At 37.8% G+C, this 13,633-nt stretch overlaps 1 protein-coding gene across 2 annotated transcripts; it reads right to left on the reverse strand.

Moving 5' to 3' along the window:
* Nucleotides 1–1,355: 1,355 nt before the first annotated feature.
* Nucleotides 1,356–12,203, reverse strand: LOC140749207 (metaxin-1). Of its 2 annotated transcripts, none has more exons than XM_073082254.1 (6): nt 12,023–12,203; nt 11,797–11,943; nt 10,756–11,025; nt 10,094–10,328; nt 7,396–7,550; nt 1,356–1,880 (listed from the first exon to the last, which is right to left on the reverse strand). In XM_073082254.1, the coding sequence occupies exons 1-6, from the start codon at nt 12,098–12,100 to the stop codon at nt 1,758–1,760; spliced, it is 1,008 nt and encodes a 335-aa protein (XP_072938355.1). In that variant the 5' UTR covers nt 12,101–12,203; the 3' UTR covers nt 1,356–1,757. The 2 variants fall into 2 exon arrangements, with proteins under 2 accessions (XP_072938355.1, XP_072938356.1); XM_073082255.1 differs by lacking the exon at nt 1,356–1,880 and adding an exon at nt 2,216–5,002.
* Between the last annotated feature and the right edge of the window lie 1,430 nt (nt 12,204–13,633).

Consider the following 13,633-nt stretch of genomic DNA (forward strand, 5'->3'; position numbering starts at 1 on the left):
TGCAACATCGATTTTGAATAGAAATGTAGATATTGTTGACTCTTTAATCGTTTAGTCCTAACGGTAATTGTAATATTTTTTTAGTTATATAAGCGACATATTGATGTAATTAATATTTCTACGAACTGTTATTGTAAATGTGTTAATTTCAAAATAAATGCCAGGTATGCTACACCAATGCTTCCAATGTTACTGCCACGGTGAACAAATTGTGCCATTTAGTTTACATTGATGGCATATTACATGTTTTAACTATAATCATATTCAATCAATGTCGGTGCGGCCATTTTGTATAAAGGATATTAATTAAATGTTAACGTGCACGTAACAAGATATACGTACGGTATTTGTTCACGTGTATATTATGCGGTTTTGCTACTAATACATTGTAATACATATGGCCGGCTGCCTTAATATAGGGATCACTGTCATGTCGTAGATTCTTTGCAATAATTTAAATAATAACAATAATAAATTATTCTTGATTTACTTTATAATGATGTAGTATTGTGATGTCCCATTTTAGAAGTCTATATATATCGGTCACGGCACACTGCCTCAGCGCTTGAATATTCGTCTGTTTTTTTTTTACAAAAGAACAATATGCTGTGGATTTAAAGCATGTATTTGGGAGACTGATTCTGAGACTTAACAAGGTGTGTGTTACTGGGGAATGTCTGGAGCATACTTCAACACATCTACTAATTCGTGGCGGGCGCATCCAAACTGACCACCAGCGACACGACTTGCCGGAGGTTTAACGACTGCAACGTGCTCTTTGACACATCATCAACTTACGTAGCTTAACTTCAGATGTTGAGACAGTGCGGCTTGACCAATACATTGTAAAACGTTCGTGTATCCCAGTGCAATAGTGCAAAGTGTATGTAAAGAATAAATAATCTGTTGTTTAGTGTACCTGACAACGTTGAATGCAGAAATGTTCAAATGAGGAAAATAAAACAATTATCATCAATTAACGTTGTTTTCTTTTAACAATTTATTTGCTTACATCTAGCACACTAGTCAACAAATAACCATACATTTGAAAATTAATAAACTTTAACAAGGTAAGGAGAACTCATTGTCTAAAAATACAATATATCTTACTACATCTATAGACATATATTTTGTGCAATTTACTAATTTTATACATAGCTGAGGCGATATCGTGTTTCGTGTTCTTTGAACATCTATTCTACTGTACTTAAATTTATTAGAACTGTACTGTGTCGAATGTAATGGTGTCGCTTCCGTGTTCTGTCTGATACTTGAGCTCAAACCCAACGGGTTTTAGCGAATAGACTAATTAATCGACTAATATCTTCATAATTCAATGTTCTTTCTGCATCTGATTCTACGTATTTCTATTTTATACATTGCAGTTTTAACAAGTTGTCTGTTTCGGTTATAGAATGGGTTGAAATAAAATTTTGCCTACTTAAGGAATTGGTTTCTGGAACTAAACACAATCTCAGTTGTTTTGTGTTGCTCTGTCATGATTTAGCTCTCATGTGCAATATGTACATCGTCCATACGGAGTTAATGTTATACTATTGTAATTAATTTACATTTATATCTGTGATAATTAGATTAATAACCACCTATTAAACTAGATTGTTTAATTTAGTTTGTTTTCATTGTGTTGTTGTATGTGTATTGTATAGTGTATTTGTACTAAACACATAAAGCACCTCCTACTAGCACGTTAAAGCAAGATACTTATCACCTTTTTAATAATTATTATTGTTGTAATCCTATGAGGGTTTGTTGTCTTGAGACTTCGCCTCCTTAAGCTTTTTAATCCTCTCGAAGTGCTTCTTCGCGATTCGGTACCGGTTTATGAACATCGTCCGCTCCCAACTCCAAGATGACAAGCGCTGTTGGATTATATTCATTGTACATAAATAATCACTTACAAATAAAAAACTGCATGATTCTTTTTAATTCTTTAACTTATCTTGTAGTACTTATTTACTTCAAAAGACAGTGTATGAATACATTGATCATAAACTGTTGACTTATATCCGATTTGTACGTAATAAATTACATACTGTCCAGCACAAAATATAAACAAGTCCACACTTGATATAGAGTTGTTGTTTTTTTTTTCAGATTCGATTGAAAGTGTGTATTATTCACAAGGAAAAAGAATAATTGTTTAAAAAGGATCATGCATAGGGGTAAAAATAAAGCAATAAAATAAAACCAGGTATTCAACATCAACAAATAATATTTATTCATGCTGCACTAATAAATTAAAATAACTAACGTCCATTCCCAAGCAAATTCTAAAGTATCCGAAGCACGCTACTCCCAACCTCGTGGCTCCAACGACTACTCCTACACTACTCAAACGAAACCAAAACACTTGTGCGTACTAATATTCTTTAAGCCAACCAGCTAGAAAATTATTATTTTGTACGCTGTAAGGGCGTACGCTTAATCTGACGTGGGTGCACGTTCACGTGTTTGCATTGAAAAAAAACCGCAATGTAATATGCCCGCGCGTGTGCGACAAGTTTTCACATGCCACCACAGCGGGCTCACGCTCACAGATGCGTTTCTTCAATCAGTTGGGCGTTGCCGCTTCCTATCGCGAAGCAGAGTGGACGCCCGCTCCGTGCACCCACGCATATTTGAACGTACGCCCTTTGAATAAAATTAAACATGTTTTTTTTTCTTAAAAAAACTGATTTTGCCGAGTACATGAAAACATTAAAAACTAAAAACGTATAGTCCGATAATTAAAAAAATAAAAGCACGCGAATCACTGTTACAAAATAGAGATTGAAGCAGCTTCCTGCTTACAATCTAGATGAATCGTTTGAGTAGCGCCATGTGTCGCCAGCCTTACAAAAACATTTGCGCGTTCATCTAAAACAATATCTAATCAGTTCGTCCAATAACCAACATATCTACATAATGATGAGCAATACTTGAGTGGTATTTCACCTACTTTTTAGATCTAATACATTTCATTTCGATGATTGTGGTAATATAATGTTTAAAATGTTTTAGTACCATATACAACATACTAAGGTTACACTCAAATATCCACACATAAACATGTCAACAATTACTATAATTTGGTTCATCTCCACATCACAGTGAAGTGTAACAACAGAGTTCAACATTCAAATGCGTTCGATAACTGATACTATAAAAGTAATATTAATGAATACGTCATAATTATAACAGATAAAATACTGGCCAAATTACGTATAAGTCTGTTGTTCAAGAATTTGTGTAATAACGCACATTTAAACGTTCCAACGGCGCTTTTACTATTCCGCGCGTTCCGCCCATAAGCGTCTCTTGCAATTTATCGTTTCATACGCATACGGCCATGGGTCTCAAAGAGACTACAGTGAATTAATTTATGTGTGTAATATATATTATTATTTCTACCAAAAACAGATCCTTTGATTGAATAAATAAACCAGGGCAGCCAGGATATAATTTATTTACTGTTATTCATATGTGAGTTTGCAAAAACTACACATAGCCGTGTCAAGTACAACTTTATGAGTTATTTTACTGGGGCAGGTTGAAAAAAAATCCGACGTCTCATAATACTTTATCAATTCAAGACAGCTAAAGGTCACAAACTTGTAGCGTGGGTGTCATTCAATATTTATCTTTATAAATAAAACGGGATATCCTCCCACCAAATGCAGCAAGATAACTATAATGAGACTTGTAAAAATGTGCAGATTTTGCTACAAACCTTATATTTAAGGCTATGAAATAGCTGTTGATAATGTAGCATGCTAGTCTCCGCAGGCGATTGTGACAACATTCGACCTGTTCTTGTTGGTCTATTTCTCTATCTTTGAAGTCTCATATTATGGCGCACTTCACAATATACCAGACTTTTATGTTATTCTTTTCCTTCGGTTTACAATAACTTAAAACTTTTTCAGACATGAATTATCGCTTTTAACAATGTATTAACTATTTTCAAATTGACGCAACCATTCAATTACAATATATAACATTTTACAAAGGTTCGAGACTTTGAATCACATTAGGGTATATAATCTATAACAACGACGCATACAAAAATATCTAGAAATTTTTTGTCGCAAAGGCTACAACTTTTGCAGATTGTGAATATTCGTATGAAAGAAAATTTAAAACTGTTAAAATACGCCGTGATTTTAATTATATTGAATACATCTTGATAATTCTAATGTGCATAAAATAATAATAAATGCCGGCACCGCCTACCGTGACTATAAATAGAAATGCATTTTAATAATTAAAATTACGAAATAAAATCTCTGGCTACGTAACACAACCACTACTCTTTAAAATAACTTGATACACTTTCAAAGCAATAATTGGTACGACCACAGAACAGTTGTTAAGTAGAAATGACAAACAAGTAAGGCAGATACGCTTTAGAACAGAGTTCAGAAGACACATTAAATTTGAAACAACAAATTAAATTATTTTGCTAAACTTTCATTTATGCCTGTCAACTGTAGAAAGAAGATCGAAGCAATTAAAGAAATACTAAAAATGTGTGTAATGCCCGAATGAAATCTATGTGTATTTTGTTGTTATCAATTTACAAACCGAATAACAATATATTTAAGACAATCTCAATACAACAACACAACATGTTTTAAAAGGCATTACATCTATTGAGTACATATATCTTAACAACATCTGTGACAAGAGAAACGAGACATTGTTTTATATTCCAAATTCATAACATTAGCAAAATAGGGAGATATGACATGTGTAACACCTGTAAAGGTAGCATTTAATTGGACTTTATTATTATTGACCTATTGTACTAAATGCTTTACACAATAAAGTAAATAAATAAGTCCAGTAAATCATTTCTACCAGATAACTGCTCTATGGTAACAACGTAGGAACATGAAACACGAGCAAGTGTGCAGCCGCCGCCGGCGCCGCCTCAGTTGTCTTCTTCTTCATTCTCAAACATATCGCTGTAGTCTTGCGAATGATCGAATTCTTTCAAGTCCTAAACAAAACAATTTCTTGTGAGATATTTTGAGAGAATGAATAAGACCACAACTCTTATATTTCTATACTTTTATTTATGGTGGAACAATAGCAGTGCCTTAGCTGGTTTGAATGTTTTGTCCTTCTCTATCATAATATGACGCACTTTGAATGGTGGCAATAAGCAATACAAGCACATAATAAGAAGGACAGAGAATATACTTTAATTCATGCTCTAAAGGCTAGATATTCTCATAATAAAATTTATAATATTCAAAGTTTACCAAGTTAATTGGTAAAAAGGAAAAGTCTACAGGTATGCGTTAGACAAGTTATCTACAATGCAAAGCAATCTATATACAAATTGTCCTTGATAGATCTGGTATCCTTCAAGAACTGGACATTGACATTAGTTTTGGATTGTGTAATTTTTTGCCCAGTAAATATATGCACATGTTAAAGTGAAACCTTACTAAGCTTTTACTGTGATTAAAAAATTATATGGACTATTTTTTTTAATAATCCACTTATCTGGAGGCACGGCAGTGCCTCCGCCAAGTCGAGCCAATAAATTTATCTTTAAAACAATATTTACATTTTAACTTAGTTTTGTTTATAATACTAGAGTAACAAATAAGCATGTAATCCACCTGATAGTATGTGGCTACTGTCGCCCATGTACCTTTGTAATCAACTCTAGATAAGTTCAATCCTAGTTTCGATTCTTACCTGCGTAGGCTACCAATGTGTTGCAACTTGGTACTAAGATGGAAAGACTATGTGAGACATATGTCTTCCCTACTACATCCATCAAAGTACAACATAACAGTGCTAAACGCTGATGTTATTTGGCAAAAATAGGTGGTGCCTCTGAAGTGAAATCACAGAGGATTCTAGCACCGTTTTTATAAATGTTGGTATGTAGGTACAACACTGATGTTATTCGGCAAAAATAGGTGGTACCTCCAGTGTCATATCACAAATGATTCTAGCACCGTTTTTATAAGTGTTGGTATGTACGAGGGTACGTTTTTAAGTTCGCGGAATGAGGGACAAGGAGCGAAAATAAAATGTCAAAATTATTTTTCTTTTTCTACATATTCTCCTGCAAGACGAATGCATTTTTCAGATCTTTGTATTAACTTATTTAAACCCTCATAAAAAAATGTTTTGTCCTTGTCGGAAAAATACGAGGAAATTGCGTCCCTTACTTCTTCGTCTGTAGAAAATTTCTTTCCACGAAGCTCTTTTTTCATTTTTGGAAAGAGATAATAATCGCTGGGAGCCAGGTTTGGACTATAGGGTGGGTGATTTAAAATATCAAAGCCCACCTTATGCAGGGCAGCCAGTGCAATACGGCTCTTGTGTACGGGCGCATTGTCGTGCAACAGCAGGACACCTCTGGATAATTTTCCTCGTCTTTTTTCTTTGATGGCTTCTTTTAACCGCTCGAAGATTGTTGCGTAATATTCTCCGGTTATAGAGACACCTTTATCTTTGTAATCTATTAACAAAATTCCTTCTGCATCCCAAAAGACTGTCGCCATGAGTTTGCCGGCCGATTGTGACACCTTAAACTTTTTAGGAGGTACCCTTTTTATGCCACTGCATGGAGTCTTGTTTAGACTCAGGTTCATAATGGTGAACCCAAGTTTCATCTCCAGTAACAATTCGATTCAGTACAATATCCTTATCTTCTCCACAGAGGTTCAAAAACGCACGGGAACATTCAACGCGCTGTTGTTTCTGAGGCGGCGTGAGCATTCTCGGCACCCACCGCGCGCTGACCTTAGTCATGCCAAGATGGTCATGCAGAATTTTAAAAATGGTTGTATCCGATACTCCAACCATTTCTGCAAGCTGTTTCTTCTTTAGCCGAGCATCTTCCAGTACTAATTTTTCGACTTCCGCTATCGTTTCCGGAATGGTCACCTCAACAGACCGTCCTGGTCGTGGGTCGTCTTCAAGTGAATCCCTGCCTTGCTTAAAAAGGTTGTTCCACTTGTAAACCATCGTTTTTCCAGGGCAAGAGTCCCCGTAAACCGATGACATCTCTTCCATTATGATTTGCACAGACTTTCCTTGCTTGGTAAGGAACTTTATAACGGCGCGATGCTCGATTTTCTCCATACTTCCAATTTTCTTCCGGATTGAGTTGTTTAATTGTCGATAGTTTTAAAACTAATGATGCAATTGTGATAAAACTTTATATTTATACTATTTATGAGTCACTTAACACGTACCGCCCTTAACGAGCCCGCTATCCCCCCTCCAACCCTGCCATTCCGCGGACTTAAAAACGCACCCTCGTAGGTACAACATTGATGTTATTCGGCAAAGATAGATGGCGCCCTGGTGTCAAACCCCAAAGGATTCTCCCACCTTTTGTGGTAAATGTTGGTATGTACGTACTTGGAACATGCCGTTGGCGAAGGCGTAGCCGGCCATGGCGGCGGCGGCGAAGAGCGCGGCGAGCAGCTTGTTGCGCGCGTGGTGCGGGAAGCCCGCCGCCTCGCGCTCCGCCTGCGTGCCGCGCGACTGCTGCTTCGCGCTCCACCGCACGTACTCTGCGGACACGCAACCAATATTTATTTGTACCATACCAATTTTGTATAATACATGTTTGAGGCAATCTTTGACTAGACTTGTGCACTTTTTAGCACACTTGCATTTGCGTTGTTCTAACTGTAGTGGTTAGAAAGAATCACCTCGATTCATTGCTCCATTACTAGGACATAGATTAACTCCGCGGTGGCACGCGTCATAGCGAAGATCCGCAGGTTGGGCCTACAGATAGCGTCCCAGAAGACTGAGGCGATTTGGCTCCACGGCCGCAGGCCGATAATCGAGTCAGCTGAAACCTCAGTGCGCGTCGGTGAAACGGACATCCGGATAGGCAGGTATATGAAGTACCTTGGCCTAACACTGGATGGCCGTTGGTGCTTCGACGAGCACTTCGACCGTCTCGTCCCCCGGATTCATAAGATAGCGGGTGCTATGCACAGACTGCTGCCGAATCTCGGGGGACCAAGGGAAGAAGTCCGCCGCCTCTACGCGGGTGTGATACGCTCGGTTGGGCTCTACGGCGCGCCGGTATGGTCGGACAGATTGTCTGCCAGCCGGCGTCGTGCGCGGAAACTGAATTCCGCGCAACGTATGATCGGAATCAGAGTCGCCCGTGGTTATCGTACCATATCGTATGAGGCGGCGACAGTCCTGGGAAGGCTTCCGCCCCTGGACATTCTGGCGGATATGGACGCATGGATCTTCCATAAGATTCGCGTCCTCCGTCAGAGGGCTGAAGTATTAATATAGTTTTTTTTTAAATAATGAAATAATAAAAATTGAAATTTGGGGATGGTAAAAATATTGATTGCCTTTTTTTACGGCACTTCAAAAAATTACCTGAAATTCATGCTTCTAGACTAGAATACCCCCTTAATTCGCGAATTATTCGAAAACTTTCGAATTATTCGAAATTTTTACGAATTATTCGAAATTTTTCGAATTATTCGAAATTCTTCGAATGTCGAATCGAATATTGATATTCGATTCGATTCGATTCGAACGATATTCGCACACCCCTAGGCTGAACCCTTCAGCGAAGAGACGGTCGTAGCGCTTCGAAGGAGAGCCAGATGGCGCGCTCTGAGGTGCTGGCGCGATCGACTTCAGGAGCCTCGAAACATACGCCAAAGGGTGGTTGACGCTATCTTGCCGAACTTTCGAGCCTGGCTCAGAAGTAGGGTCGAGTAACCTACCGCCTAACTCAGATACTCACCGGACATGGCTGTTTCGGTGAGTATCTGAATAGAATAGGGAGGGAAGAGACGGCCCAATGTCATCATTGTGGGCATGACGAGGATTCCGCACAGCATACGCTGCAGTACTGCCCCGCGTGGGACTCGCAGCGGCGGACCCAAGTCGAAAAAGTGGGACCGGATCTCTCTCCATCGGCCATCGTTGGGGCGATGGTTCAGCGCAGCGAAACCTGGGATGGCATGATCACCTTCTGCGACATAGTCATGTCCGCGAAGGAAGACGCCGAGCGAGCAAGGGAGGGCGCTGAACCCGCTCGAAGAAGGAGTCGCCGCAGGCGTAGGTAACGCCCACCGGCGCGGTGTCCCTGTAGTTCCGGGACCAGAATAGGGCTACGGTATCCCCTGCCTGTCGTAAGAGGCGACTAAGGGTTCGTACACAAAACTGCGATGCGACGTCGCATCGCAAAAATCTGCGAGCTCCCTCGACGCATCGCAAGAACTTGCGAATTGATTCGCATCGCACAGTGGTTGTTGTTGTTGGTCACCCTGAGAGACGCTACGCCGCACGATATCGCATCGCAGCAATTCGCATCGCAATTTTCTGCGTTGCGAATTCGCATCGCGTCGCATCGCAGTTTTGTGTTCGAGCCCTAAAAGGGGGCTTACGGGGTTGCGGACGGCAAGAGTGGGAGCTCGAACCGCCCGGCCAGCAACCCCGGGATGGACGGCGGTATGTGTGGTCGCATACCGTCGTGAACACCAGATGGTGTGGTGAGTGTCAAGCTCACCTGGGCGGAGCCCGACGGGGCAACGCACCAAGTGGACTCCGGTTGCGTTCCGTTGGAGATCCCGGAGTCCTCTACGCAGCGCCGAGGACGGCCACCGGGGGGGTTTTAGTGCGGTAAGAATCCCACATAACCCCGTGCCGCTCCCACGGCATAGGGTACTTTTTGAAGGTTTCCCCTCGTCAACAAAAAAAAAAAAGGACATAGATTAACTCACAAGCACACTTTCAGATTGGCTTGGGTTTAAAAATATTGTGTTATATTTACCTGTTGCAAAGATACTGCCAATGTACCAAACTGATATAAAAACATACACAGTAATTTTTTTCAACATTTTTTCATTTTTCCATACACTTCCTAGCTACCTAAACATAATAAGCAAAATAGAAAGCTCTGTGAATTTAACTTAACTATTCACAATGTTGTTCAAATATCACAGAAAATACTTAATATGAACAAGATTCTGTACAGATACAGACACACTGTTTTCAGTCTGCCATGAATTTTAAGATGATAGACATTTGAAACGAGCAAATATGCAAGTAGCATTCAACCACAACTTACCATCAGTGACATTCCTAAAGTTTTTCTGGTTGATTCTCGCAACAAATTTGCTGAGATTGGCGATGCCCTTCACTTGGTTGCAGAGCTGCGCGTTGGGGAAAGGCGCCTTCACGAGCGGCGCGAGGTACGCGAACACCACCGCATCGAACGACGAAGGGCGGTTGCCGAAGAAGTACTCGCTCTCGCCAAGCCTCTCCGATAGTGTCTTCAGACATTTCTCTGCTTCACTGTATAACTGGAAGATGACAATAAAAGAAGTACAATTAATCTGAAACACTAAGGAATTAGAAAAAAGGCGACAGGACTCTTTATTTTATATTTTGTAGCAGTATTATTGGCGGTAATGTATCTTGATTCCACACGATATTCATTCAACCACTAGTTTGTTTTAATCGACAAATAATTTAACATTAACTTAATTCATTGTTACCATGTTAAAACAGTTTAACATTTTTTTTTCTTTATGACTATTATGGTCCCCTGTGTAAGAAAAATATCAATCTCAAACAATCAATTCCAATCAATAGCCATCAAATAAGATTTTGAACTACCATTCTCCTACACATTTCCCATTAAACATATGAAACAATAAAAAAGAAATTGTCAATATTTTGTTTAAGATTATAATTTAATAAAATAAACTTTTTATAAAAGGTTATTACCGTTCCCTCAATCTCCCTGAGATTTGTATGCTCTCCATATAATGCATCAATCATTTGTTTAGCTGCATTAGAGTACTTGGAGGGGTAATAAAAATTAAAGGGTAGTCTTAAAGCCTTTGCGTACGCTGGTCTGGTAACTTCTGTGTAGTTTCTCTCATCTACCCACCACACATACTGGTAGGCGGGGTATAACTTGTCTCTTAAGTACTGAGTATAGACACTCGCCTCCGCTGCCTGCTTATCATTTAAGTGGACATCTGTGCTGTAATGCTGTAAAAATGGAAAAAATTACATGCCTAAGATACAAAATTACCCTAATAAAGGAGGAAATGGCTACAAAAGTTAATCTTAACCATATAAACAGAATAAAAGACTTCATAATTTTACAGTATGCAACCAATTAAGTTTTGACAAATCCTGGTATAGTCTAATAGCAATATTGAATTGCTAAAAATGTTATTGATGGCTTCATATAATCTACATTAACAAATAAACAGATGTACTCTTTATTTTGAATAATTTACAATACAAATTTTTCTTCATAACAATAAGATCTTCTTAATATATAATGAAGAATTTAAGGTTTTTCAAGTAAAATAATATATAAATCATTTGGAACACAATAATTAATACTGCACTATAGATGCAGATGCAATAATCTTAGGGATTACAATATATCTGATAAAGGACTAAAGTTTGCTATTATCAGTAATATAATAAAACTCTAATCTTCATACTCTTATCTAAGTTCATACATTTGTATAAGAGACAATATTTATTCTTTAGTATCACTATTGCATCATATATTATCATCATGTTTAACACATGTATTCTGAATACCTATATTATTTTGGAATCAATGTTTTATATTTACTAAAACCTATATTTTAAATATATTTTAATACCAAAACAAGACTGTGTAGAATATGATTTTAAGTATTTTAGAACTTAAGAAAGCAGAAGAGCTCTTAGTCATGGCTTGTTTTATACTTCTAAAGGGCTGAGGATCTTACAACTTCTGTTAAAATATGAGAATCTCACCAAAGATTTTAGATAGTCAACGACCTCTTCGAAATTTGTTAGCACCTTTTCACCGTCCCTTAAGACAGGCAGGGTGCCCTTCGGTGTAAACAGTAAGTGGCTCGCTTCTCTAACCCGTACTGGAACACCAATAAATTTCATATACGTCTGTAAAAAATAAAATATTTAATATCACAGGAATGCCGAATCAAAACATTATTTTAGGTTATACTGTAAAAATACCTACCAAAACTTTAAGACATTCTAAATCAATTGAGGCCAGACCCCATTCACCACGCCATATATCTAGTTCTATGCTAGCCATTATTTATTTTTCTATCTAATAGAGCAAACACGAAATTTTTCTACCATTGCACGACAAATATTTTTGAATACGATAAAATGAAATTCAATCAAGCAAATCAGGATTTATTAATTTATTTCATTCTGCATATTGTCTATGGTTTCAGGCCATTGGTCAAAGTTGCTCTATGCCATTGGTCTCTGCCATGGGAATAGGCATAATGTTGGTGAACTTAGCACAGCATTTGCCAGCAGAGCACTAAAAAATGAGAGTTCTATTCGCATGCACATGAGTTCTATAGTTCCTGATAGTTTTCAGGAATAGTTCTGGCGATTTGACGGAGATAAAGCAGAATGAAATAATGCTCTGCTAACTTCACACAGCAGAGCATTTTCTACAAAATTGAAAAAAAAGCTATTGATTAGTGTAATTAGCTAATATCTGGAGTTCCTAATAGTTTTCAGTGATAGTTCTCGCGAAATAAATTTAAAAAAATATTTATTGATAAAATAAATTGACAAAAATTTAACCAAAAAAAATCTGCAAAAAGGTTATTTAAAAGTGGAAACTCGTCGATTTTGCAGAGCCTAGTAATAAAATGATACATTTGTACAATAACTGACCCAGGAACTCACACTAAAGTGCCAGCACAGCATACTAGAATAGTACAAATCGGAAAGATTTTCGACAAAACTTTTTTTAATATTATTTTCACGTAACCAGGGGGAAGGAACTCAGCGGTTTTACATAGGCTAGTAATATGGCTACAATTTAAAAATATAACCAATCCTAGAACTCACACTAAAGTGCCAGCAGAGCATACTAGAATAACAAAAATCGGATGGAGTTTCGACAAATATTTTTTTTAAATTATTTCCACGTAACCAGATAGCGAGAACTCATAGGTTTTATATAGACTAGTAACATAGCTACAATTTAAAAATATAACCAATCCCAGAACTCTCACTAAAGTGCAAGCAGAGCATACTAGAATAACAAAAATCGGATGGATTTTCGAAAAATATTTTTTTTTCAATCATGTCCACGTAACCAGATGCCAGGAACTCATCGGTTTTATATAGACTAGTAACATAGCTACAATTTAAAAATATAACTAATCCCAGAACTCACACCAAAGTGCCAGCAGAGCATGCTAGAATAACAAAAATCGGATGGATTTTCGAAAAATATTTTTTTTCAATCACGTCCACGTAACCAGATGGCGGGAACTCATCGGTTTTATATAGACTAGTAACATAGCTACAATTTAAAAATATAACCAATCCCAGAACTCTCACTAAAGTGCAAGCAGAGCATACTAGAATAACAAAAATCGGATGGATTTTCGACAAATATTTTTTTTTCAATCATGTCCACGTAACCAGATGCCGGGAACTCATCGGTTTTATGTAGACTAGTAACATAGCTACAATTTAAAAATATAACCATTCCCAGAACTCACACTAAAGTGCCAGCAGAGCATACTAGAATAGCAAAAATCGGATGGATTTTCGACAAATATTTTTTTTCAATCACGTCCACGTAACCAGATGG

Source organism: Epargyreus clarus, unplaced genomic scaffold (assembly GCF_041222505.1).
Source record: "Epargyreus clarus isolate Ecla_fem2 unplaced genomic scaffold, WU_Ecla_fem_2.2 ptg000017l, whole genome shotgun sequence".
NCBI classification, from domain to species: domain Eukaryota; kingdom Metazoa; phylum Arthropoda; class Insecta; order Lepidoptera; family Hesperiidae; genus Epargyreus; species Epargyreus clarus.

Coding starts and splice junctions, on each gene's coding strand:
- LOC140749207 (XM_073082254.1), bottom strand. CDS start 12,100: ATGGCTAGCATAGAACTAGATATATGGCGTGGTGAATGGGGTCTGGCC. Junction 11,026..11,796: donor TTGACTATCTAAAATCTTTG/GTGAGATTCTCA, acceptor CCATTTTTACAG/CATTACAGCACAGATGTCCA. Junction 10,329..10,755: donor TCAGGGAGATTGAGGGAACG/GTAATAACCTTT, acceptor GTCATCTTCCAG/TTATACAGTGAAGCAGAGAA.